This window comes from Eubalaena glacialis, chromosome 19 (genome assembly GCF_028564815.1).
Source record: "Eubalaena glacialis isolate mEubGla1 chromosome 19, mEubGla1.1.hap2.+ XY, whole genome shotgun sequence".
NCBI lineage: Eukaryota > Metazoa > Chordata > Mammalia > Artiodactyla > Balaenidae > Eubalaena > Eubalaena glacialis.
The window spans coordinates 43328320-43355809 of record NC_083734.1 but is presented as its reverse complement, the minus strand read 5'-3'; the positions used below and the strand labels follow the sequence as shown (position 1 = coordinate 43355809).

Here is a 27490-nt window from a genome sequence, read left to right as displayed (position 1 = left end):
GCCCTGAACACAGAGTACAGAAAGCACATTGTTAAAAGACCTTCTTGTGGGAATTCCCTGGCAGTCCAGTGGTTAAGACTCTGCACTTTCACTGCCAAGGGCCCGGGTTCAATCCCTGATCGGGGAACTAAGGTCCCACAAGCCGCGAGGCACAGCCAAAAAAAAAAAAAAAAAAGACCAAAAGACCTTCTCATGATCTCTGAAAATTCTGTTCTCCCCTCCCATTCCATGGCCCCTCTCAGCAGAGCTCGGCTCAGCGTCTCATCACCTCTCCCCTGCACCTTTCAGCTGCCGCCTAACTGGGCTCCCTGCCCTGCCCCCAACACCAGACCTGTGCCACTGCTCCTCCAAGCACAAGGCCATGACCTCCCTCCACTGCCCGAGCTCCAGGCAGGTATAGAGATGAGGCAACGGATCTGGTGAGAGCAGGCCCACAGGGGCCACATGTTCCAGGCTTGGCATGTGTGTTATACTCAGCCCTCCCCAGGAAGGAGAATCTGGGGACATGGGTGGGGGACCGTCACACAAGCTGACAGTGGCACCGTGATGGGTGAAATGAGAGCAGAGGGAAACAGCGTGGAGGATGTCGGCTGAAGGGTCGGAGGGGAGGGGTGCAGGGGCGGGGGCGGGCCCACCACAGACCGACCAATAAGGGGCCTGGACTCCAAGCCACAGGCCACGGGGGGAGTGTTCTGCCCAGGAGAGATGGGCCAATGTTCATTAAGGCTGGACGGGGGCAGAGCAGGCTGGAAGTTGAGAGGCTGGCAAGGAGGTTGCCCACTGAAGAGATAAATACGGCCTGGTGTGCCCAAAAGGGGGGACTCACCCCCCAGTCATCTCTTCACCCCTCCTAGCCTCCTAAGGTTCCAAGTTGTGTGTATTAAATCAACTCCAGCTCCTGGATGGCTCCTTTCTCCCGCCGCCCCCCCGCCCTTGCCAAGGCGGCCGTGGACGCTCGGGATCCGGCCAAGGAGGCATCAGGCTGCTAAGGGAGCCCCGTCCCCCCACCCCTCTCCCCCAAACAGCCTCCACCAGATCTGTGTCTTAGTTTTATTTTCTTTGCTTTGGTCTATACAAAAAAAACCAATAACCAAAAACATACAGCGATAAAATTTTCTACTGGGACCTTCCCCAGTCCCCCACACCCGTGTGCAGGAGGTGGCGGGGGGAGTCTGAAACAGGAAGGGGAAGAGAAAGCCCCTCACCGCACACCAGAGGGGTCAGCCAAGAGCACTTCTCAGGGGGTCAGCTAGGGCAGTTGCGTGGGCGGGACAGGGTGCAAGGGAGCTGCTAACCCCCGGAGGGGCCAAAGCCAACTGCGCATCCTGGGGAGGGAGCAGGCCGAGTCCTGGAGCAGGGGAGGCACTCTCCGCATCTCCGCCCCATCCCCCTGGTCAGACGATCCCTGAACTTTTCAAGATAAGCTTTGGATTCTGGGCCTTTGGGCCTTGAAGCTGGGGCCTGGAGACCCCCAGGGCTCAGTACAGTTGTTGGAGTTCAGTGACCAAATCGGAGCCAGCCAGAGAAGGAACCACAGCCCTATGGAGACGGGCAGCCCAGAAGGAGGGGGGACAGAGTGGGGGCCTCGAGTCTAAAGCTTTAGTGCCAGGGCCTCGGGGGTGGGAGGGAGTGTCGGGCCCTGGACCTACAGCCCAGAACAGAAAAGCAAGAGCAAATCGCCATCCCAAGAAAGACCCTACAGAGGACCTCTGAAGGCGCGGGGTTCAGCAGGAAGTTGCAGCCCTCCTGCCCAGGCTCAGGCACTTGGCTATCTCGCCCCAACGCCTGCAAAGGAGAGCCTCTCAGATGGGGAACCGCACCTGGAGGGAGGGGCAGACACAGAGGGGTCAGGCCAGCCCCGTGGCCCGTGGGAGCTCGTGCATAACCCGGCCACCATGGTAGAAGGGGCAGGGCTCCTCGCCTCAAGCAAAGATAACAGAATGAGGCAGGCGAGGCACACCTTCCCTGGGGGAGCTCAGCACCAAGAGGCCCCACACTTGTTCCCCCCACAAAGGAGCCAGGGTTTCAGGGGAAACCTGAGAGGGCCTCCATGAGAAGGAGGTTCTGAAGGGAAGGGAAAGTCCGAGTCTCAGCAGCCCATAGGGGGAAGGGAGAGCTGCAAAGCAGGGCGGGGAGGGGTCGCCATACTAGGGTCCAGGCAGCTAGGCCAGCATGTGGTCCGCAGTGGGGTAGGGGGGCCTGAGGCCGTCGCTGTAGGTGTCAATGGGGTAGTCCCCGTCCATGTCCATGTGCATCTCCAGGGGGTCCAGGAGCATGTCACTCGAGTACATGGGGCGGTAGGTGGCATCCATGTCTGGGGAGGAGAAGGGAGCTCCGTCCAGGGTCTCAGGCTACCCTGCGGGGGTCTGGACAGCCCTCAGCCACACCTTCTACCTCTGCCCACCCCCAGTGGGTCCGCCCCCTTCCCCAGACTCTCACATCAGGGACCCAGACAGGAGTGCATGTGGACACAACAGTGGCTGTCACTGGTCCTTTGGCCCTGGGGTCACAAAATTGCCCCCTTGCTCACACCCACACAGCACCCCCTCTGCCCTGGGCTCTGCACACACTTACCATCTGCGTAGGGTTCATTAATGGGGATCATGCTCTGGGCCTGAGGATGGAGACAAAGAGAAACATTGAGGGAGGGGAAGGGTGGAAAACGCAGGCTCCAGGCTGGGGGGCAAAGACCCCTTGAAGGAACAGAGGATGAGATAGGGTTACACAGTGCCCTGATGAACTCCTCTCCTCAGGCACCTCCCCAGGGTGGAGGGTCCCACCATTCACACTTGGAGGCACCCGCAGAACTAGAGCGGGGAGGGGAGTGGCGGGGAGAGGACTAGAGAATGGGTGCCAGGAGCTGCCCCACCCAGGATCAGGGCAGCCTCCAGCCTATACAGCACCTTTGTGCAAGTTAGAGAAAGGCACCCCTGCCCCAACACTTCATATTAGTTTGGACAAAATAAAATTGCCATTTTGTAGGTCAAAAACAGTAGATGGTTCAACCTACTACTTCCATCTGCTGGGAATTATCATAAATGATCCAATTATAAAATAAAAATCTATGAAGTTGACAGGATGGTAGAGGCCTCCCTAAAAGTACAATCCTTGTGCAGTGCGCAACTTGCACAACCAGACACTGCAGCCCAACCCAGGATACTCACAGCCTCCCAGGCTGCAGGGTCGTGCTTGAAGAGGGAGTTGGTGAGCTCCACAGACACACGCTTACGGTAATCTGGGTTCTTGTCCTCGGAGATGCGGAACAAGACGGCAGCAGCGTAGGTGGCTGAGCAGAGAAAAGGACAGGCCAAGTCAGGTGCCTGCCTCCACCCAGGCTGGGGGAACAAGGCCCAGCTTCCCCCCTCGCCCCCAGCCCAGCCCCTCACCGGTGCCCTCATTGTGGGAGTGCAGTAGCTCCATGAGTGGGGCTGAGGCCCCCTCAGCATCAATGGTGTCGGCCGCCTCCTTGTCCTGGGCCAGCTCGCACAGCACCCCAGCGGCCACACGCTGGATGTTCTCCACTGAGGAGTACAGGAGCTGGGGAGAGGGGGCGCGGGGCGGGTGTGAGGCAGGCGGGCATGAGGCACCTCACCGCCCTGCCCATCTCTGCCTCCCTTTTTTGGATTTAACCCAAGCCCATAGTAGAAAGCATGAAAAGTCTAAGAAAAGTATAAAGAAATGGAAAAGCACACTGGACACAATCCCCCACCCAGACACAGCTTCTTTCCATTGGATTTTTATCATAGTCATATACATATATTTGATTCCTGTTTTTTTATCAAACATTGTAGCATAAAGCATTTTCCCATATTATTCAATAACTTTTACTTAAAAATCTATGAGTTCATGGGAATTCCCTGGCGGTCCAGTGGTTAGGACTCTGCACTTTCACTGCCGAGGGTGTGAGTTCAATCCCTGGTCAGAGAACAAATTACAAGCAGCACAGAGCAGCCGGAAAAAAAAAAAATCTATGCGTTCATATTGATACTCAAGAGAGAAAGAGATAGAGACTTGGCTGGACCTAGAGACTGTCATACAGAGTGAAGTAAGTCAGAAAGAGAAAAACAAATATCGTATATTAACTATTCATATTTGTGGAATCTAGAAAAATGGTACAGATGAATCAGTTTGCAAGGCAGAAATAGAGACACAGATGTAGAGAACAAAAGTAAGGACACCAAGGGGGGAAAGCAGAGGCGGGGGGGGGTGGGGGGTGGGATGAATTGGGAGATTGGGATTGACATGTATACACTGATGTGTATAAAGTAGATAACTAATAAGAACCTGCTGTATAGGGGTTTCCCTGGCGGTGCCAGTAGTTAAGAATCCGCCTGCCAATGCAAGGGACACGGGTTCGAGCCCTGGGCCGGGAAGATCCTACATGCCGCGGAGCAACTAAGCCCATGGCCAAAACTACTGAGCCTGCGCTCTAGAGTCCGCGAGCCACAACTACTGAAGCCCGCGCGCCTAGAGCCCGTGCTCCACAACAAGAGAAGCCACCGCAATGAGAAGCCCGCGCACCGCAACGAAGAGCAGCCCCCGCTCGCCGCAACTAGAGAAAGCCTGCGTGCGGCAACAAAGACCCAACTCAGCCAAAAATAATACATAAATTAATTTTTAAAAAAAAGAACCTGCTGTATAAAAAATTAAATTAAATTAAAGAAAAAAAAGAGAGAGAGAAAGAGAATGCTACAAAGCAAAACAACAACAAAAAGCAAAAAGCCTCATCAATCGCAAGTGGAGGTAGCTACCCACACCAACTTCTTACTCTGAACATTAATAATTAAAGGAAAAACATTTCAAAAACTAAAAGTTCTTCTTCAACACCATTGTCTATGACCACATGATATAACGGACCATTCCTTTTTTAACCATTCTCTTACCATTGGACAGTCGGTTAATTTTCAATTACTAGTAGTAACATTGCAATTGTCAGCTCTGTGCATACATCTATGCCATGTTTTCAATTACATTACGCTATTGCATAAAGACAGAGTCCCAGACCTGTACTACTTGGCTGTCTATACATATTTCAAAACTGCTTTCTGGAAAGGTTTTACCACCTTATCTTCCCACCAGCAGGGTGTAAGACTGCCCATTTTATCACATCTTCATCAGCACAAAGCACTCCCATTCTTTTCTTTGCCAATTTGATAGTGGAAAATGGGCTCTCACTGCAGGGTAAGCTTCATTTCTTTAAACTCCTGGGGTTGAGCATTGCTTTTTGTTTTTTGGGTTTTTTAAATATTTATTTATTTATTTGGCTGCGCCGGGTCTTAGTTGCGGTATGCGGGGTCTTTAGTTGTGGTATGTGAACTCTTAGTTGCGGCATGTGGGATTGAACCCGGGCCCCCTGCATTTGGAGTGTGGAGTCTTAGCCATTGGACCACCAGGGAAGTCCCGAGCATTGTTTGTTTATGAGCCACCTGGGAATTGCATGTGCCTCTTCTTATATAACTGCTGGGGTCTAGCACTGGGGTCTAGTATTAACGAGCTCTTTTTATATGAAAGATATTAAACTCTTGTCTGTTGTGATGCTTGCAAATATTTTCCCAGTTTGCTGTTTACTTTTCAATGCTTTTAGGTTTTTTCGGACATTAAAACATAGTTTTTGTTTTCATTTGCTGGCGTTTGCTAAGTGGTCACTCCTGGTGCGGCCACTTTTCTCCAAACTCCTCCAAAGACCTCTTGATGCCTGGCCCAGACCCCCTCAAACCCATGGCTGTCAACCTTCCCCTTTCAGCAGTGGGGAGAAGCAGGGGTTGGGGGAACCTCTCCTGCCCACCTGCCCCAGACTCACCTGCACAAACAGGGGGATGGTGTTGAGTCGGAAGATCTCCATGCGGTTCATGGGATCCCGGGCGAGGATGTGCAGGGCCCCGGTGCAGCCTTCCACGATCTCCTCCATCCTCACGCCATCCTGTACAAGAGGAGCCATTGGGGCATAGCAACAGGTAGCCCTTGGGAGTGGTCACACTCCCATGACCCTGGCAAACCTCACTGGTCCTTGGAGTTGGCATCAATTGCAACTCGCCTCCCTATTTACACACTCGCATGCGCACACGTTCACACAGAGGACACCCTGACTCCCAGGGTAGAGGGTCACAGGCCCCTGCAGTTCACTTACCGTGAAGGGCTGCTGTGTGCCTGCAGCCATGTGGCGCTGGGCATCCTGGTGGGCCTTGACCAGCAGCTGGACGAGGCGGGGAATGACCGCTGCCTCCTGCAGTGGGGCATGGTTGGCTGGGCACAGGGCCAGATTCCTGATCAGGCCAATGGTTGCCTGGCAAGAAAAGGGACACTCATCAAGGGCATTTCCTGGGCATCGCTTCTCCAGCATCATCTCCTCCTTCTCCTCTCATCTATTCTGTCCCCCAGGCCAGCCACAGACATGCTGGAAGATCTCCAGAGAATGAGATCACCCCCAGCCCATGCCCCTTATTCCATACGATCTGTGGGTCCTCATGTCTAACTCTTAGAGCCCCTGCTAAAATGATACCCCAGTCCAGAATATTCCATCAGCCCCCAGGCCCTGACACTGCCCCCTGTCCCCTCTCTCTTACTTCCCACTCACAGACAACGTAGTCTTGCTTTTCTGATAGTTCCCAAACCCTGATTATCAGGGAGAGGGAGTCCTCACTAGGGTTGACCCCGAAGCCTCCTGCTTTGGTGACGCTCACACTGTGATCAATCCCCAGCAGGCGGCTCTGGGAAGAGGTCTCTGCTCCAGGGTCCTCCAACTCCCAGGAGCCATTCTGGCCTCCCAGGGCTCCTTGGGGAGCAATTTATCATCTTATTTGATCCTCAAAACAAGAAACCAGGAGGGCAGGGATGAAAATCATGGGGGAGATGAGGACAGACTGGATGACCTGCCAAGGTCACTTGTCAACTTAGCTGCTGGGTCAGGGTGCAAACCCTCCGCCCACCTCGAGCTTGTGCTACAGACCAAGACCAAGGAGGGCAGGGACCGCGTGCTGCCCTTTCTTTAAAATACAATATATATAATCACTTAGAGTCATTCTTATCTGGACTGTTATATTGTTGAAAATTTAGGCAATAGGAGCCCCTGCCAGCTGGCTCCTGTGCCCTTTGACAAGACCCCAGTCTATGGCAGCTTCTTCACTCTCTGGCGCCAGGTGTCACACACACCGGTAGCTCTGCCCTGGCTCACCCTCACCTCCCCTGCCTGTGACAGGGAACTGATACACATCTCTCCTCTACCCAGGCAGCCTCCTAAGAAGAAGGCTCCACCCTGGCTCCCAGTAGCAGACACCAAGTGTCCCCAGAATCCTCTCTACCCTTTGTCTTTTTCCCAACCGTCCTGAGTTTGAGCAGGACACATAACACAGTGCTAACATCCTTGCATCCAGATGTGGCCAAATGACCAAGTTCCAGAGTATGGGCTGAAGTGATGTGTCCCACTTTCTGGTCGCTGCTAGCCCTCCCTACTTCTCCAGGGCTAAAAGGCACCTATGGGGATGACGTAGTCCAACTGTTCGTGTGAGGACAACCCTCATGCCCAGACCCTCTGGCATAAGGAATGTGCTCCATGGACCACCAGTATCACCTGGGGGCTTGTTAGAAATGCAGACTCTCAGGCCCACCCCAGGCCCACCGAATCAGAGCCTGCAGTTGAATGAGACCACCCAGGGTGGTCCTGTGCATGTTAAACTTTGAAGCTCTATTCTAGGAGATGGCTGAGCTACAAGATAGAAGGATTCTGGGTCTCAGGAGCAGAGCCACTGTGGAGGTCTAAACCGGAACATGAGAGAGGAGTAAACTTTTGTCTTATTGGAGCCACTGTATTTTAGGCCTCTTTGTTACCGCAGCTTTGCCTGACCCCATACAGCACCTAATCCTGTCTTCAGAGCTCCTCCCCTCGCCTGACCCCACCGTGCAGTGGGCGGTACCTTGACCAGTGGCCACTGGTTGGGCTGGTTGAGCAGCTTGACGATGGCCGGGATGCCGTAGTTGAGGCGCACGGAGTTCTGAGCCATCTCGGCCTCGGGGTGGCGGCTGGTGAGGTGGCGCAGGGCACAGATGGCAGGCTCTGTGATGTCATCCTTGTCACCCGCGCACAGGATGGCATGGATGAGCGCCTCCACGCCGCTGTTCTGCGTCACCAGCGTCTTGTTCTTGCTGTTGTTGCAGGTCAGGTTGGACAGAGTGCCCGTGGCACAGGTGAGGACATTGACGTCTTCCACGCTCAGCTGGTTCACCAGAATCTTCAGCACACTCTCCAGGCCCTCCTGGGGTCAGGGGAGGCAGTGCAGAGTGAGGGAGATTCCCAAACGCAGGGTCTTCCCAAGTGTATCCGGGAGAACGGATGGCCTAAGGAGGTCTCCAGCCCACTCAGCTCATACTCGATGGGCCCTGCCTGTGTGTGTTCATCCCCGTGATCCTGCCAACACCCATGAGAATGTAGTCGTGGGGCAGCTGAGGCCCAGAGAGGTTGAGGGCCTTGCCCACAGACCCACAGCTAGTGAGCCGGATGTGAACTCAAGCCTGTCTCTAAGCTCCACGCTCTTTCCTCCACCCCCTCCTGTCCTCAGACCCAACAGAGCTCTACTCAGGCCGAGGGAGGCCCCTAGGCCAGAAGGAAATTGTTGAGGCGGTCCACGCTTCCATGGCCCAGCTGACCCACTTTTACATGCTTCTGCCCTCTCTGGGCCTTAGCTGTTGCCCATTCAGTGGTCCCCAGGCCAAATCTGCTTTCAGGAAACATCCCTAACCCAGGAGCCTCATTCTCCCAAGGGGAGCCATGTGGGCCCTGTGATGGAACGGGAAGACCCCAGGATCTGGGGACAGACAGTCCTGAGTTCAAATCCCAGCTCTGCTGTCTGCTAGCTGTGATCAAGAGCCATTCCTTAACTCTCTGAGCCTCTGTTTCTTTTTTTTTTTTCTATTTTTCGTGAAAACTTTCTTTTTCTTTAAATTTTTTATTTTATACTGGAGTATAGTTGATTAACAATGTTGTGTTAGTTTCAAGTGTACAGCAAAGTCAGTTATACATATACATGTATCTATTCTTTTTCAGATTCTTTTCCCATTTAGGTTATTACAGAGCACTGAGTAGAGTTCCCTGCGCTATACAGTAGGTCCTGTTGATTATCTATTTTAAATATAGCAGTGTGTACATGTTAATAGCAAACTCCCAGTTTGTCCCTTCCCCCCACCCTTCCCCCCGGTAACCATAAGTTTGTTCTTTAAGTCTGTGAGTCTGTTTTTTTTAGATTCCGCATATAAGCGACATCGTATGATATTTGTCTTTCTCTGAATGACATACTTCACTTAGTATGATAATCTCCAGGTCCATTTGTGTTGCTGCCAATGGCATTATTTCATTCTTTTTACTGGCTGAGTAATATTCCACTGTGTATCTGTACCACCTGAGCCTCTGTTTCTTCATCTAATGATGGGCTCCGCACCCTACCTCCAAGTACTGAAAGGGGTAAAGGAGCCAATGTCCCCAGTGCCTAGTGGAGCCCAGCACATGGCAGGTGCTCAACAAGCAGCCGATTGATGCAATTCTTAGCAATGACAGGTCGGAAGGAGGGACCAGAAGACTTGTCCTGAAACTGCATTTTTCCTTAAGCTGTTTTTAGGCATCGGGGGCCCCCAAGCCGTCTCCTGCACACTACTGCTCCCCGCCCAGGGTCTAGGTCAGAACTGTTCCTCTGACACCACCTGAACCCCAGCCAAGAAACATCAGCCTCCTTCATCTAGTCCCCTTTCTGAATCCCTAACAGGGATTAGAGCCTTGAGCCTAAAGGGATGAGGGGCTACAGGGCACTTCCATCCCCAGCCACAGTGGAGCAAGATATAGAGGCCTCAGGCCTCCCCCCAGCTCCTAAGGTCAGACTCCCAGACAGGAGGTTGGACACGGTAACATGGAAGGACGAGGTGGCTGAAGAGGCGGACCCAGGCTCGATGACCTCCCTCACCTGCTTGGTGGCCACGTCCGAGAGGTTGCGCAGGGTCCAGAGGCAGTTCTGCACGAGGCGGGGGCTGTTGCTCGTCAGGTGTCTGCCCAGGGCCTGCATCCCACCTGGGGTGGGAGATGGGGTCACGTCAGCCACAGGGGAGCACCGCTGACCGAGTCCGGTCACTGGTCAGGGCCCCCACCCCCGCCTGCCCGGCCACGTGGGCCACCCTCACCGACCACAGTACTCACCAGCCTCCACAATAGCAGGCTTATTGCTGGGACACACGGACAGCACCTTGAGCACACGGCTGGTGGTCCAGAGCAGCTTCTCGTAACTGTAGTTGCGCATGATGTGCACGAGAGCCTGGGGTCCTCCATTGGCCAGGATGATGAGCTGTGGAGGGAGGGGGGCAATGAGTGTGAGACAGATGGGACCATGACAGGGAACAGAGAAGGAAGGGGGGGTGACAGAGCCGTTATTACTGTGCTTCATCTAAAACCTGAAGAGCTTTTGTGACTATTAAATAAGCCAAAATGTTGGGAAAAAAAGGTAATACACAATGCTGGCAAGGATGAGGTGAAACTACTAACATACACTGCCACTGATGGCATTGCAAATAATGCAGTCCTTTTGGAAAGTACCTGGAACTCTGAGTAAAAGCTTAGAGATATTAAAAATCCTCAGCCCCACTGATGAAAACCTTTTCCTACTCTCTGGGAAAGGCTGTGTACCTGAATATGTTCATTACAGCATCGTTCGTTCATAGAGGTGGAAAATCGGGAGCAACCCAGATGCCCTCCCACAGAATAAAGTCTGGGGCCTCCACTTAAATGAAATGCTATTTGCTGTTATAGAGGGTGGTTTTGAGGACAGTCTAGCAAAAAAAAAAAAATTTAATATCACGCAGAAAACAGATGCAAAGTTGTAAATTGCTGTAACTACCACTGTGTACAAATATGCCCACAGGAAAGCACTGGAGAAGCACATGGTTGTATGAGGATAATGAATTTCTTCTTTCCCTTATCCTCAAAATATCCAGTAATATGGTGAAACATGTACATCTGTATATACGTATATATTTAACCTAAAAAGGGTAAGAAGGCAGTGGCCTGAAGCTGCCGCTGGACGGAGGGTGATGCCACGGGGGCTGCAGGTCCTGGCTGGGGGCGGGGTGCGGCCCACCTTGCTCTCCTGGTTGCCGTAGGCCAGCAGCTGCAGGCAGTCGGTGGTGATGGCCAGGAACTTGGGGTTGTTCTTGTTGAGCAGGGGCACCATCTTCTGCAGCCCGTCCGCCAGGCGCACCGCCATCTTGGCGCCCTCCTGGTAGAGCAGCAGGTTGTGCAGCGTGGTGATGGCATAGAAAAGGACCGACTCCACGGGGGAGCTGGGAGAGGGGCAGGGGGTTCGCGTGAGCCAGGTACCAGGTAAACGTGGGCCACCTCCCAGTACTGACACCCACCCCAATGGTGTCCCTTGAGTCCAGCCCCACTTTTTTTTTTTTGGCCACACCGTGTGGCATGCGGGATCTTAGTTCCCTGACCGGGGATCAAACCCACGCCCCCTGCAGTGGAAGCGTGGAGTCTTAACCACTGGACCGCAAGGGGAGTCCCCCAGCCCTTTTTATGCACAAAGCACACAGCACCTCTCCTCTCTCCACTGGGACCATGACTCCTCCTGCTCTGGGCTCCTGGCTGGGTGCTAAACGCACGGTTGGTCCCCTCGACACCTGTCCCTACTGAGTAACTGCCATGTGGAAGGCCTCATACTAGAGAGGTCCTGCAAGGGACTCAGAGGGGAATAAGATCAGTATCTCCACCCTTAGGTAACTCGCAGCCTAATATGATGTAAGGAAAAAGGCCAATCAACACTGCAAGGCTGGGAAAGATAAAGGTGGCAAGGGACTTTGCACATGCTGTTCCCTCTGCCTGTAATACTCTTCGCTTCATCTACACCAGCCAAACTCCACTCATCCGTCAACCCCCTGCCATTAGAGTGAACAGCTTCTTGGAGCTCCGCTGACCAATCTTGGACACACCTTTGCCCTCATCTATACTGTATCCTGATAACTAACCTGTGAGTTACATGCCTGTCTCCCCTGCTAGGCTGTGAGCAGCTGAGCACCAAGACTGGGTGTGGTTCTGCACCTGGCACATAGTAGGTGCTCAATAAATGTATGGAAGCCCAGGGACGTGGGCAGGGTGGGGAGTCCAAGGGAGGGGAAGCCCCAGGCTCCCGCAGTGAGTAGGGGTCGGTACCTGAGCATGCGGACCAGGGCAGGGATGCCACCCGACTTGAAGATGGCAAGCAGCCCCTCGCGGTGGTGGGAGAGGTTGTGAAGGATGCTGGTGGTACAGCGGGCTGTGTCCAGGTCGCTGGTGTTCTGCATGGTGCGCACAACGGCTGCTACCAGCTGGGGCGAGCCCATCAGCGCCCGCCGAGACGCCTCCTTCTTCGACAGCTGGTTCACGATCATGGCCGCCTTGGTCACCACCACCTGGGGGGAGGGGGGAGGACGGGAGGATCTGAGCAGATGGGCCAGGTTGGTTGCCACTGTGAGAAGGAAGGGCCAGGAGACCCCTCCACAAAGCTCAGACAGACCCAGGTCAGACTCTTCCCACTGATGTGGCTTTGGGTCAATGACCTCCCTCCACCCCAGGTAGGGCCCTCTCCTGCAGACACCTGACCTCTCCCCTCCCTGTCCTGCCTCCAGCCCGGCCAGGCCCCTCACAGACCGGGTCCTCATCGTTGAGCAGTTTGGTGAGCTCAGGAAGGGCCCGGGTGGCCAGCTCGGCATCATCCTGGTAGTTGATGAGATGCACGATGGCCGACTTCAGAAGCTGGGATGGCTCGGCCAGCCGCTGCAGGTTGGTGGTCTGTCCCTCCACCTGGGTGGCCAGCAGGGAGCTGTCCTCTCCTGTCACACCAGGACACATGGCCTCCCGCACCCGCTTGGCTCTGGCTGTCGTGGACATCTGGTAATCCACGTCACCTGGGGGCCAACAGGCAGGGACTGAGCTGCAGGATGCGGGCAGGGGGACACTGGGGAGCAGGCATCCCATCTGGGTCCTCTGGACTGCCTCCCAGACCACCACTCATAGTTCTACCTTTAACCAGTGACCTTGAGGAGGGCATCATCGCCTCAGTTACATCATCTGTAAAATGGGGCACCACCTGTTCTGTCCGTCGCAGGGAATTCTTACGAGAATTAAATGAGATAATAGTTGTGAATTGGGACTTCCCTGGTGGTCCAGTGGTAAAGAATCCGCCTTACAATGCAGGGGACGCGGGTTTGATCCCTGGTCAGGGAACTAAGATCTCAATGTCGCGGGGCAACGAAGCCGACGTGCCACAACTACTGAGCTCACGCACCTCAACTAGAGCCCACGTGCCACAAACCACAGAGCCCTCGCGCTCTGGAACCCACACGCCACTACAGAGCCCACACGTCCTGGAACCTGCGCACCACAACTAGAAAACAGAAAATCCACACGCCACAACTAGAGAGAAGCCCGCGCACCAAAATGGAGAGCCCATGTGCCGCAACTAAGACCTGACGCAGCTAAAAATAAATAAAATAAAACAATAATAAATAAATCTTAAAAAAAAAAAAGTTGTGAATTGCTCTTAAAAGAAAGGATGGGGCTTCCCTGGTGGCACAGTGGTTGAGAATCTGCCTGCCAATGCAGGGGACACGGGTTCGAGCCCTGGTCTGGGAAGATCCCACATGTCGCGGAGCAACTGGGCCCGTGAGCCACAACTACTGAGCCTGCGCGTCTGGAGCCTGTGCTCCGCAACAAGAGAGGCAGCAACAGTGAGAGGCCCGCGCACCGCGATGAAGAGTGGCCCCCGCTCGCCGCAACTAGAGAAAGCCCTCGCACAGAAACAAAGACCCAACACAGCCATAAATAAATAAATAAATAAATAAATAAATAAATTTATTAAAAAAAAAAAAAAGAAAAAGAAAGGATGCATGTACCTGGCACATATTGCTAAAAAACGTTCAGAGATTATTATTATTAAAAGGAATAGCTAACATTTTTTGAGTACAGGCACACCTTGGAGATATTGTGGTTTCATTTCCAGACCACTGCAATGAAGTGAATATTGCAATAAAGTGAGTCATGAATTTTTTGGTTTCCCAGTGCATATAAAAGTTATGTTTACACTGTATGTAGTATATTAAGTGTGCAATAGCATTATGTCTAAAAAATGTACATATCTCAATTTTAAAATGCTGCCAAAAAATGCTAACCATCATCTGAGTCTTCAGCAAGTCACAGTAGTAATATCAAAGATCACTATGACAAATAGAATAATCATGAAAACGTTTGAAATATTGCAAGAATTACTAAAATGTGACACAGAGACATGAAGTGAGCAAATGTTGTTGGAGAAATGGCACCGATAGACTTGCTCCATGCAGGGTTACCACAAACCTCCAATTTGTAAAAAACGCAGTATCTGCGAAGTGTAATAAAGTGAAGTGCAATAAAACGAGGTGTGCCTGTACTTATTATGTGCTTAGCAGTGAATTAAGTGCTTTCCTTATACTTTTCTCATTTAATCTTACAACAATCCTAGAATGTAAGGACTATTATTATCTCCACTTTATAGATGGGAAAACTGAGACACAGAGAGGTTATAAGAACCCAAGCTGGGATCTGAACTCAGACAGCCTGACTCCAGAATCCAACCCCGACTCTATGCCCCTCCCTTAACCACCAGGTAGGGGTAGGATGAGACAACCTCGGTCTCTTTTCAACCCTGAAATCTCACGATTCTAATTATACCCTCATCCTCCCCAAAGGAGACAACTCTCCCATTATATGGGCAGGCAAATAGAGGCCCAGAGGGCCACCCAGTAGATTAGAGCAGATGAGAGGGAAAGTCCAGACTGTGGGTTTCAGCAAGCAAGAGGTGGGCTCTCAGCTAAGAGTCCAGGCTCCACCCCCTGGTGGGTCTGGGAGTCCCACAAACAGGTGCCCCGGCTTCCCAGGCAGCCCTGCCCTGGCGAGTGTCCCAAAGCCCCAAAGAGAGGGAGGCAGAGGTTCCACCGGAACTCCAATCAGTCGGGAAGGAGGGACCATCCACATGACTTTCCCACCCGGATGCTGTACTTGAGCTACCAACACAATGCCTGACCCTGCCAAGCTGAGAGGCCTCTGCCTGCTGTGTGGGAGGAGCTCCCCGGGGTTTAGAGGCTGAGCTCTGCCGTGGCCCAGGCTGCCACAGCCTACCCTGCACCCTCCGCAGCTCCCACAGCAATCTGGGCTGCAACATTCAGGGCCCTGGAGGCATCTGTGGACTACAGACAGGACTGGATACTTCTCTCCCCCAGAGAGGCAGGGCACCTTGGGCTGACGGGGATCCCCACCCCTGACTAAGCCCCAGAACCGGGCTCTACCTCCCCGGAATATCTGAGGCTCCTGGAGCAAGAGGACTGTGTCTTTCCCACAGTCCCTGAGTTCCCTGAGGGCAGCAGTGATGCCTCCTCATCACACTGTAAGTTCATGGAAGGCAAAGACTGTGCCTCTTCCTTCAGACTGGTGGGCAGGGTCTATGCTTCCGCTCCGTCCTAGAGGTTCACGGAAGAGGAATCTGCCTCCCTCCCAGATGGGGGCGCTCTGAAGTCGCTGTGCCTCCTCCCTCAGACTGGTGAGTCTAAGAACAGGAGCTGTGGGGCTTCCATGGTGGCGCAGTGGTTGAGAATCCGCCTGCCAGTGCAGGGAACACGGGTTCGAGCCTTGGTCTGGGAAGATCCCACATGCCGCGGAGCCACTAAGCCCGTGCGCCACAACTACTGAGCCTGCGCGCTCTAGAGCCCGCGAGCCACAGCTACTGAGCCCACATGCCACAACTACTGAAGCCTGCATGCCTAGAGCCCGTGTTCCGCAACAAGAGAAGCCACCGCAATGAGAAGCCCGCGCACCGCAACAAAGAGTAGTCCCGCTCCCCGCAACTAGAGAAAGCCCGCACGCAGCAACGAAGACCCAATGCAGCCAAAAATAAATAGATAAATAAATATATTTATATATTAAAAAAAAAAAAAAACAGTAGCTGTGCCTCCCTCCTCAGACTGGGAGCCCCCTAAAGTCTGCCTCCTCTGACCCTGACCTCCCTCCAGGGCCCAGCCTGGTTTTCGGCTGGAATAGTCCCATGGAAGAGTCCCCAGGGATCCCGACCTTGGCCCTGGGGCACCCCCTGGGTGTAGGTGGTGGTCTTCTTGAGCATGTACTGGCGCCCACAGGCCTCTTCCTCCTCCGTGACGCCTTTGCTGCTGACCGAGGGCACGCAGGTATTGACCCCCGAGTGGATGCCCGAGTCGTAGGTATACGTCTGTTGCCACTCGGTCACCTTGATGGGTTGTTCGATGAGGTTCATCACGTCCATGGTGGCTGCTGGGGACACAAAGGAGGGGCAGGAAATTAGCTGGCCGCTGTGGGGCATCCCATCACCAGGCCCAGTCCCCACCTTCAGCCTCTCCCCAGGCCCTGCCCATCACCCCTAACCCGCACCACAGCTGCAAGGCCGTCAGCAGGCTGTGGAGCAGGGTGGGAGACAGGAGGGACCAAGCCCAGGGAGGGACGGCCAGGATGGGACACCTGTCTGTGAGTCCTGGGCTTGCATCTCTGACCTCCAGTCCAGGGTGGGTTGAACCCAATGGCGGGAGGGGCATAAAGGGCCAGATGCCCCAACCCAGCCCTCAGCTCACTCACCTTGCTGTCCCAGCCCAAAATCCCCAGAGCAGGAGAAGGCATTCAGGACCTCCAACAGCTTCTGGGGTCCCGCAGACCCACCCCCATCCACTGGGGCCCCCTAGGAAGGACTGTAGAAGTGAGGCAGCTACACCCCAGGCACTGGGCAGGAAACCAGCTGGGGCAGGGAAGCAGCCAGACAGGTTTCTCTGGAAGCCTCAGAGACTCCAAGATCTCACTTTCCTGCAGATGGGGCAGGATCACGAGTGACCCCAGAGGCTCAGGCCCTAAGAACCCCATCTCTCCAGCACTCCAGCTTCTAGAAGCCTTTCCCAGAATTCTGAATCCTACCAACCAGTTCAAATCTCAGCCACATACTACTGGGGCAACTCACCGCTCCGCTGAACCTCAGTCCTCATCTGTAAAATGGGGTAGCACCACCTCCCTCGTAGGCTGTTGTGAGGACCAGATTCGTAAAGGACCCAGCCTGGTGCCTGGCACACAGTAGGTGCTCAATGTTGGTGACCTTGGCCAGATATCAGTACTGCTTCTCCCTCGGGGTGGGGCAGACCTTGGGGTGGTCACTGCTATTCAGAGACTTGGGGCCACTTGAGGCTCATGAATAGCTGGGCCTGCCTCTGTACCAGGGCGGTGGTGACTCCCACTTGGTCTGTCCAGCTCCCGTCTCGGTGCTGACCTCCAGAGTCCAGCAGCTGGGAGGACAGGCAAGGGAAGCTGTGCCCCAGTGAGGGCCTTCCTGGTGTCCTTCAAGAAGGCTTCCCTGGTGGCGCAGTAGTTAAGAATCCGCCTGCCAATGCAGGGGCCACGGGTTCGAGCCCTGGTCCGGGAAGATCCCACATGCCGCGGAGCCACTAAGGCCGTGCGCCACAACTACTGAGCCTGCGCTCTAGAGTCCACGAGCCACAGCTACTGAGCCCGCATGCCGCAACTACTGAAGCCCGCATGCCGCAACTACTGAAGCCCGCAGGCCTAGAGCCCGTGCTCCACAACAAGAGAAGCCACCGCAATGAGAAGCCCGCTCACCGCAACTAGAGAAAGCCTGTGCACAGCAACGAAGACCCAACACAGCCAAAAATTTAAAAAATAAATAAAATAAATAAATTAAAAAAAAAAAAAAAGGTCATCATCCTCACAAGTGGATTTCGAAGCACGTGCTCTGCTCCCGCATTTACAGATGGGGAAACTGAGGCTCCACCCAGTAAGGAGGCATAGCAGAGAAATGACAGAGCCAGGCCCAGGCCCAGGTGTGAGTGACACCCGAGTCTGTGGCCTGTGCACACCCAGTGTGGCCTCAGATGGCAAGTAGACCCCAGGCTGGTCCACCCGTGAGGCTGGGCAGCAGCACCCAGCACCTCAAACCCATTGTCCCATTGTGTTGGGAGACCAGTTAAGGACGAGGCTGGAGTGGCTGGTGAGCCTGGTCCCAACCCAGGAACAAAGATCACCAAGGATATGTCTTCCGGGACGGCCCCAGTACCACCCTCTGGGAGGATGACAAAGATCCTTCATGTCTCCCAGCCTTTTATGGCGACCCCAGCTCCTCCCCTGCCTGTGAGCACACCTGGAACCGGCAGAGGCAGGAGCCAGACCAGCTCCCCGCAGACTCCTTCCTCCCCTCCCATCACCCCGAGTGACTCAGAGTTTCGGGCTGATAAACAGAAGCAGGCTCGGTGCCTCCAGATGTGCCCAGCTGCTTTCCAGGCACCGGCCAAGTGTGGCTATTTCAGGGGGAGCCCTTCCCCCCGCCCCCGCCCTAACCACACACTGCCCGGCACTCCTGCCTTCCCTGGACAGACAGACACAGAGAATACAGGAGAGTTTGGGAGGAGAAAGCCTGTCGCAGAAGCCCCCGGGGAGAAAATTCAGGCAGGAGGCCTTGGACATCCAAGCACTGGAGAAGGAAGATGAAACTGTGTCAGTAAATACAGTTGCATTAACCCTGTAAAGGCCACTTTGCCGGGCAGAGGGCTGAGCCAACATCTGGATGCCAAGCCTCAGTCAGATTTGCTTAGGACAAACTGGACATCTCCAGCCCTATCAGTAAAAACACCCCACCCGAGCCAGAAGAGACCAGTAGAGACCCACCGCCTACCCTGGTGCTTCTGAGCCAAGTGAGAGGGATATGGGCCTTGGTCGGAACCTCAGGGACAATCCCCTCACCAGCCCCGTATCCAAAGGGACCACCGAGGTCAAGGCTGGCCATGGGAGGGGCGTTTCCTCAGCAGGCCCCTCACCACCCCCGCCAGCCCAGGCCTGGAGCCAAGAGAAGTTGAGGGCTGGACAGCTGCCCAGGGCGAGACAGAGCCCTCAGAGGTCAAAGGATCCATGGAGGAGGGGAGGCGGGGGATGGGGGGCGGGGGGAGAGCCTTAACTAGCAAATGAATCTCATGCTTCCCTAGAAGCAACCCTGGCTGGCATTTTATTATTCCCAGTTTCTACGTGGAGGAAACAAGCTCCAGGCTGAAAAACAGTGGCGCTCTGCTCAAATCCAGATCTGCCTCACTGCCAACCCGCCTCCAGCCCACCAAGGAGAGAATGCCAGACACCCTGCTGCAGAAGAGAGTGAGGGGCAGGGGGCAGGAGGGGCACAGGTGGAGCCGAGCACCTGCTGCTCGGCAATCAGGAGTCCCAGGTTCTAGTCCCACCTCTGCTGCAAACTTGCTGTGTGTCCTTGGGCAACAGCTTTCCCTCTCTGTGCTTCATCTTCAGAAAGGGTAGCCCAGGTGATCTCAGAGGAATGCTGATATCTAAGATTCTAGGAATAAAGAGTCAGAATTCCCATGACAGACAAGAAAAGGCTGAGGGTGGGCAGGGTCAGAGGTGGAAAGCAGTCCAGAGAGGACACGCACCAGAACTCTTCTTGAAGAAAGGATGCTGGTGGGGAGCTTCTCCCGCCACAGGAAAGATATAAGTCAGACCTCAGGCAGGGCTGTCAAGCAGCCCCACCTGTCTCCCCACCTATTCCCCAGGAGAACCAGGGGAATTCTTTTTTTTTTTTAATAAATTTATTTATTTATTTATTTTTGGCAGTGTTGGGTCTTCGTTGACGCACGCGGGCTTTCTCTAGTTGCGGCGAGGCGCAGGCTTCAGTAGTAGTGGCGCATGGGCTTAGTTGCTCCGTGGCATGTGGGATCTTCCCGGACCAGGGCTCGAACCTATGTCCCCTGCACTGGCAGGCGGATTCTTAACCACTGCGCCACCAGAGAAGCCCCAGGGGAATTCTTTCACAAGAAACAAAAGTGCTGTTTTTGCAGTTCCCAGGGTGGAGGAGGCCGCACCCGGTTTGGTCTTGTCCCTCTCCGTCCTGGACCTGGAGTGAGACCCACCACAATGCCCCTGGACAGAGCCAGGGTGGAAGGAGGCGAGACAGACGCGGGCCCTGCCCCTGCACCCTGGCGGAAGCCGGGCAGAGCCAGACACAGGGCGGGGCTCTGAGTTGAATGGGGGCACTTTGTTTAGTAAGCAATCTCTATTGCAGAAGGAAGAAGCCAGCTCAGAGATCACTGCGTGGGGTGGGGAACCTCACAAGGGCCAGGAAGAGAGAAGACAGGGGCTCTGAAGAGGGTGTGCGAAGGACCCTTCCCCCACCAGTCCACACTGGCCAGGAATCTGCAAGCTAGCAAGGGGGATGCTTTGGGGCCTACCCCGCCTGTCGCTCCTGCTTCCTCCGCCGCGTGGCCGACCCAGGGGGCTGGCAGCGGGCACCCTAAATCCAAGACTGTCCTGGCAGAGTGTGGTCCAGCTCTGATATTAAAAAGAACTCCCAGGAATTCCCAGGCAGTCCAGTGGTTAAGACTCCACACTTCCACTGCAGGGGGCACGGGTTCGATCCCTGGTCAGGGAACTAAGATCCTGCATGCCATGCGTCATGGCCAAAAACATTTTTTTAATTAAAAATAAATAAAAAGAACTCCCACCAGAGCTACATCAGGCTTCTTCCCCCTGCCAGCACCTGCCGCAGTGACGGGCTGGGCTGTGCTGCAGGACGCCAAGTGTCAGTAAGACACCGGGAAACCAGGACAGGAATGGGCTGCCCGAGAGGTGAGCGGGGACCCGGCTCAGAAACATTGCATTAGAGCAGGCAGGGCCCTCCAGAAGTTCCTTGGGCCAGAGGCCAGCACCCTGTGCAGACACGGATCACGGGCTCAGACAATGACAGACGAAGGGGGCCATGGGCAGGGCGGGAGGGCATGGGGGTCAGGGGAAGGCTCCATCCTGCCCCTGCACTCACTGGCCGTGTGCCCTTGGGCAAATCACGCAATTTCCTGAAGCCTCATTCCTCCTCTGTAAAGTAGAGACAATCAAGACACTCCTTTCTTCAGATGGCTGTGTGTTGTGTGGATGGTACACAACCATGACTGTGCAAGGCCTCTGTTAGTAGGAAAGGCCCAGGCAAGCGTCCTTCTACTAGGGAAACACAGAAATGGCAGAGGAGGAAGCCAGCAGAGATGGGCCTGGCAAGGTAGCCGGTAGCCAGCCTGCTTTGTGGGACCCAGTACCCAGGGCAAGACCCAGGCTTCCTTTCCCTGAACCCTCAGATGAAGGCTAGGAGGGGAGCTGCCTCCCGGCCCTAGGCCAGAGCCCCTGGGGTCGGGGGAGGTGTGGCCGGGGAAGACGAGTTATGTCCAGGTCCTGGGAGGGGAGGCCAGGTGGAGACATGGCGCTGCCCCTCTCCCCGGTCACACGTGCTGCCTTCTGCAGCTGGGGGCCGGCAGGCCAGTCAGGCCTGGACATTCCCCACATAGCAGCCCCAGGGGAGAGGCTGGGCTCTGCAGTGTCACCAGCCACCACCCTTCCCCACTCTGTCTCTGGCTCCAGCAGAGATTTGGCGAGCGGTCCCAAGCACAGACGGAAACAGACTCTAGAAAAGTACAGAGACAGACAGGACTGCATCCCTTGAGAGCCCTGTCTCCCCCATCAGGCTGGGGCTTCCCAACTAGGCCTCTCCCCTCAGACGGGTGGCTCCAGGAGAAACGTCCGCCACCCGCAGACTAGATGTTCCTTGGCAGAGACTGTGGTCTCCCCCATCAGACTGGTCATTCCAAACGGGCAGGGACTGAAGCGGGCACGATGCGTGGCCAGGGTCCTGGGGACGGGAGAAGATACAGAAGCCCATCCTGAGCTTCCGGAGGAAAGCCCTCACTTCCAGTCTGGAGGACAGCCTGAGCTGTGGCCCAGGACTGGCTGCGGGTGGAGGTTCAGGTCAGGCCGACCCAGCTGCTGTTTATTTTCTTCCTTCTGGGCTCCTGCCCAAAGCAAACAAACCAGGGTGGGAAAAAGAAGGGGACTTGGAGGAGAGAGAAATGCCTGGCCAGGTGGCTGGACCCTGGGAAACTCCGGGCTCCCCTGGAGAGGGCTCCAGCTGGAGCGCCATTCCCTGCTGGGGACCCTGGGTGGGCAAAAATCCCAAACCGGCAGATGACCCTAAACCGGGACTCCTGCGAATGGAAAAACACTTTACCAGCCTCAGGAAACAACAGCTAAGGACTCACTTGGGTCTGTGACGTATCTCAATACCCAAGTGCCTGCTGTCCCCACCTGACCACCTCCACCCAGGGGGCCTTGGGGAGTCCGACCCCAGCTCATGTCTACTCCTCAGGGTGTGATTCCCCAGGGTTTCATTCTGCAAGGATCGCTGCCTGGCCCTCTCCTGGAAAAGCAGGGAAGACCCAACTCTTACTTCCCTGTTCAGCATTTGCTGGAGAAAACTAGGGTTTGGATAAAGATTTGGTTAAAATTTGTTATTGTATACAGAGCATAAGATCATCCAAGAGCGAGGCTGAGAAATAAGAGGATGCTAAGAAAAGAAAAGGGAAAGAAATGTTCACGGTTAGATGCCTCAACAGGATTACGGGTGACTTTTTTTCTTCTCTTGGAAACTTTCCTAAACTTTCCAACTGTTTTGTAAAATGATCAGATATTACTTTTTCAATCAAGTGGGAGGGGGAGTCGTGTAGTGAGTGCAACCTCCACTCACCCCCAAATAAGCAGTGTATTGATTGCCCAGCCCCGCCCCAATTCTCCCCTGTCCCTGCCACTCACCAGAGACAAGAATCCAGAGACAAGAATCCTCTGTCCCCACAGTGAGGAAAGACAGTCAACCTGTTAACCCACACTCCTGCAGGTCATAGAAAGCTGAGCTTCCTGCCCTGAGGGCCCCCAAAGCCTGAGGGGCCAGGAGGCTGAGCAAAGGGGGAGTGGTCAGTGAGTTTTCTCTTCAGCCTAGCCAAGGAAGCTGCTGGAAATCAGGACAGTCCACGCCCCCCAGACCTCCACCAGATTCAACCATGTCCCAGGAGGCAGGCCTCATGGTGTCGCTTGCAGAGACACAAACCCTGATGACCTGCCCCAGTCACTGCTCCTTCCCTTCATATGGGTCACTGGGCCAGCGGCTCATGGTTACCTGCCTCTCACATGGCCAGGTCTCTCCTCCCAAAAGACACAAGACTAAGAGTTTCCCCAGGGACCCCAACAGACCTCAGACTCGCCCCAAAGGGTAGTGATTCCTACCTGCCCTCTCTCCTGGGGCAGGCTGGCTCTCCCCCAGCTCACACGGATGGGACCCTGCTTCATCCTCTTCACAGAAGAGTCAACCCTGAGCCTCCACCAGCATCTCCCTCTTACTCATCAACTCAAGATCTCATCTCTAACAAGCAGGAAGTCCTTCCTCCTGTCTAGCCTCCATTCCTTCCATAAGAGTCCGGATCGCTCTTGTGTCTTCAGGGCTGTTGGAAAACTGCAAGCCTGTCACCCTCTTCACAGCAATCACCCGGGACTGAGTTCATTCTCTTTCTTTCTTTGTCACATCAAGTCCCCTCAGCCTTCTCTTCTCCAGGATCAATAACTCCCCATGCCTAGGGTCCCCTCCTGACCTCAAGGGATCTGGAAGCCCCGTGTTGATAGGCTCAGTACCCAGGCTGTACTGACACAGATAGAGGCCCCATTTCCCAGGCCCATTCCGGTGTCAGGTGCCCGGTTGGCAGACGTGCCAGAGCCAGGGAGGTCTGAGGACAGTAACACCAGCCCCTCCCTCCAGGACCCAGGCCCTGCTGACCCCACCCCAATCACCAGAAAGGCCTCCTCAGCAGCGGAAAACCTACTCCCAGCCCCCAGGGCTCCCAGCTCCAGAGGACAGCCAGCTCCCCGCCCAAGAGCAGGCTGGCAGTGCTGACTGGCGGAGTCCAGCAGGACACTGGTCCGGTCCTAAATCTGACTCTCGTTTCTCTCCACTCCCCAGGGGACAGGCCCCCCTTTATCTTGGCCCAGCTCCAGCCCCCAGCAAAGCAGACAACTCCCACTTCCTATACAGGGACAAGCCCAGAACAGTCCATGGCTCGGCCCAGCTCAAGCCAGGAGGCAGCAGAGGCTTTGACCCCTGCCCTCCTCTCCCTGCCAAACCTCCTCCACACATCCGCCACAGCCCCTGGCCTTGGGGAGATAGCCCCCTCCACCAGGAACCAAAAACCAAGCCACGGGAGGGGCAGGGGTTTCAGAGGGCAGGAGGCTGGGACGTGAGTCACCCCTACCTGGCAAACCTGCCCCCGCCTTCACCAACCACACACACCACCCTGGACCCTCTGGAATTCTCTTCTCCCCAAACTCCTAAGCAGAGACTCTCAAAAAAGGGATGGCAGAAAAATTCTTCCCAGAGCTAGGGTGGGGTGATACAGCAAGATAGGCCCTGGGCTTGGCGCCAAAGGACCCAAATGCCAGCCTTGGCCCTGCTTGGGTCTCACTGTGCAACCTTGGGCAAGTTACTTAACTCCCCCGAGTTTCCATTTCCTCACCTGTAGAATGGGGTAATGATACTTGCCTAGAGGGATGGTCATAAGGATTAAGTGAGAACAGTTAATGAAAGTGCTTGGAATCTGTAAGTAGTCCCTTAATTTTTAAGTGACCATTTATCAAGTACTTATTCGGTAGTTGGTACTATTATTTCCATTTTGCCCAGGAGGTCACTGAAGCTCAGAGAGGTTAAATGACTTGACCAAGGCCACGCAGGTAACGAGCGACAGAGCTGGGAATCAAACCTAGCTCAGTCCAAGCCTAAATCCCTATGCTCAGAACTACCCCACTATAACATCTGTCCAAATAATAGCCCTTCTGTAGAGAAGTCAACTGCCCCATCTCATTCCAAGGTGGCTCTTTTCCCCAAGCCCTCCCAGGCCGGGGAGAGACCCCCGTCACCTGTACCTGCCCAATCAGTACCCCTTCCTTCCCATGCAATGCACTCTCAAAGCCTCATCCCTGGCAGCCCAAACAGAGATTCCAGAGGAAATGGGGTTGTAACTGGGGTGGGATGGGACCGGGGGGAGGCATGGAGAGGGCTCATGTCACCCAAGCTGAGGCTTGATCTAGCAAGAAATGACCACTTGGATCCTACCTTTTTTTCCCCTCTCCCTCCAGTCCAGTAAGTAGCCAGTTTGCACCTCCTAACAATACTTCCTCAGTACTATCTTTTCATCGAAGCCACGAGCCAGATTAGCTAACCTAATCATTTAACCAGTATAATTAACAATGCCTTCCCCTCCTCCACTTTGGCACAGAGAAGAGGGAAAACAGGTTATTTTGCCCCAACTCCTTGCCCTTGTGACACCCACTGGAGCAGAAGAGGCATGGGACTCCCCTGACCCAGGCTCCCCCTGACCCAGGGCACTCCATGGGGTGGGTCTGACCTCCGCCCTCACTCTCCCATCTACGTAGGGTGGTAAGGGTCTTCCCAAGTGAGTCAGGGCAAGCAACCCTGATCCCCCCAATCTTCCCTTCACCTCAGGAATGGAGAACCTGGCTGTTACTTTCCCCTTTCTGTTCCCCAAGGAGGCCAGGGAAGGGGCTCTCAGGAAATTGCTGGGGGGAGTAGGGAGGGCAGCAGCTAACGCAGCTCTGCCTGAAACCTTCCCCACTGAAGCCTTCCTCCAGTCCCACCTTCCCCATCGAAGTCTCTCCGGAAAGGGGGTGGGTAGGAAAAGGACTTCAAAAGCCTCCAGAAGGAATGCACCTTCAAAACCCAGAAATCAAATGGAAATCCAGCCCCGTTGCTCCGCGCTCTTCGGACTCAATCCCCAGCCAGCTAAATAACGTGGGGGATGGGATGGAGGAAAAAAAACACCAGAACAATCGCTCCCCCCACCCTCAGTCAGTTTGGCCCGGCCCTGCCCCACCCCCATTCCTGGGGAGGGGGGCAGAGCTCCGGAGAGAGCCTGTAGGGAAGGCCTCCTGCGAGGGGGTGTGGTGGTCCCCGGAGACAGGAAGACAAGGAAGAAGCCGCTTCCCCTTTGGCCCGGCCCCCCACCCCGGTCCCCCCCCCTCAGGCCCCAAGGGGCCCAGCAAACAGGATGGAGGTGGGGGCTGGGAGGACGGGGTCACAGCGCAGGCACTGCCCAGGTTCAGCCTGGCCGGCTGGGGGAGGGGGCTTTGCTCCGAGAAGGACCCCTAAAGCCTGCGGGAAGCCCCCGGCAAGGAGGCAGGAAAACCCCCAGAGAAAGCTGCCGTGAATACTCCTTCCTGGAAAGTTTGTTCTGGTTGATTTTTCCGCCAAGAAGAGGATAGAAAGGAAGGGTAGTCCTGTTCCCATATCAACACTCTGGAAGCCGCAGCTACTGGAAACTGGGCCGGTGAATTCTCCACCCGTGCACGACCCCTCCGCCCAGACCCCTATCTTGAGCCTCGGGTGCCAGACACCGGCTGGGCGCGGAGCCGGGCCCAGCACCAATCCCACTGCCATCCCTTCCCGCCTCCGCTGGCGGAGCCAGAGCCCGGCACCCACCCGAACGGAGCGGAGGGAGACGCCGCAGGTACAGTCCCGACCAGGCTCGCAGAGCTGGAGGGCAGGGCCTCCGGACTCCGTGTGCTCACCTGCTCGGCAGGTGGGGCCCGCGTCTCTGGGAAAATGTGCGCTCAGCCCTCACAGTTGGGCAAGCCGGGCGTAGACAATAGGGCCCCACCCAGGCCTGGGGGAGTAGAGAGGGAGGGAAAGCGAGGATAACGCGTGGGGTGGGGTGAGGGTGGCCCCAAAGAGACCAGCGGCAGCAAGTTTCGCAAACAGTAAATTCCTGGTTACAGAGTGAGCGCTGGGACGCAGGCCGAGCAGGTTAAAGTCTCCCTCGCAAGAGGCAGGGCCAGAGTCAGGGACGCGGCGCCCAGCGAGCTCCGCGGGTCCCGGGGGAGGCGCGACCCGGAGGCACCTGCCCTGATCCCTCCCCACCCTTCTCAGACACCGGCTCTCGGAGCCCCCAGTCGCGCTACGCGCGAACCTCGCGCCCACTTAGTCACCGCGCCCAGGACCCCAGCGCGCCCCCTGCCGCCGGTGCAGGGTGGCTCTCCCTGGCTCCCGCCCTCACCTGCCCGGGGACGGCGGGGATCGGCCTCTCGTCCGCTCGCCCCGCTTCCCTCGCCCAGCGATACCTGCCCCGATCGTCCGCACCTGCGTTTGGAGCCTGGCCGGGCTGGGTAGGGATCGGGCCGGGATGGGAGCCGGCGCGGGCTGCGAACTGAGCTCAGCGCACTCGGGCGGTGGCTGCTCCGGACTCTGGCCAAGGCAGCAACTCACTAACCGAACAAAAGGCGAAGGGACCTGACAGCCAAGCCACGCCTCTCGCCCCCTCGAAGCTCCGCCCCTGAGGGAGACGCCCACCCGCTGGTGTGGGCTTACTGGCTGCCTGGCCTGACTGTCCTATGGAGAGGCGGAGCCTCGCGCCCAGTCCCCGTTCACCGCCGCCTCTGTTTATCCGTTGGCCATTGGCCCCAGGGACTGCCACTCGGCCCTAGGGACGTTCTCCAACTTGAGGTTCCATCCTAACTCCTCACCTATTGGCAGATTGAGGGTTACTTCCTCCTGATTGGGCAAGG

The 27490-nt window shown here is 55.4% G+C and overlaps 1 protein-coding gene across 5 annotated transcripts; it reads right to left on the bottom strand.

Annotated features, from left to right (window-relative positions):
• Positions 1-1036: 1036 nt before the first annotated feature.
• JUP (junction plakoglobin) lies at positions 1037-27213 on the bottom strand. 5 transcript variants are annotated; one of them, XM_061176767.1, is made up of 15 exons: positions 27066-27213; positions 16109-16324; positions 12659-12915; positions 12182-12420; positions 11109-11310; positions 10175-10319; positions 9945-10048; positions 7911-8249; positions 6128-6283; positions 5801-5920; positions 3387-3537; positions 3165-3286; positions 2575-2614; positions 2149-2314; positions 1037-1820 (listed from the first exon to the last, which is right to left on the bottom strand). In XM_061176767.1, the coding sequence occupies exons 2-14, from the start codon at positions 16314-16316 to the stop codon at positions 2163-2165; spliced, it is 2235 nt and encodes a 744-aa protein (XP_061032750.1). In that variant the 5' UTR covers positions 16317-16324; positions 27066-27213; the 3' UTR covers positions 1037-1820; positions 2149-2162. The 5 variants fall into 5 exon arrangements, with proteins under 5 accessions (XP_061032750.1, XP_061032746.1, XP_061032747.1 ...); XM_061176763.1 differs by having other exon boundaries at positions 1037-2314; XM_061176764.1 differs by having other exon boundaries at positions 1037-2314; positions 16109-16321.
• Between the last annotated feature and the right edge of the window lie 277 nt (positions 27214-27490).

Coding starts and splice junctions, on each gene's coding strand:
- JUP (XM_061176763.1), bottom strand. CDS start 16,316: ATGGACGTGATGAACCTCATCGAACAACCCATCAAGGTGACCGAGTGG. Junction 8,250..9,944: donor CGGACGTGGCCACCAAGCAG/GTGAGGGAGGTC, acceptor CCCTGACCCCAG/GAGGGCCTGGAGAGTGTGCT. Junction 3,538..5,800: donor CCATCCCCCTGTTTGTGCAG/GTGAGTCTGGGG, acceptor CCCTCTCCCCAG/CTCCTGTACTCCTCAGTGGA.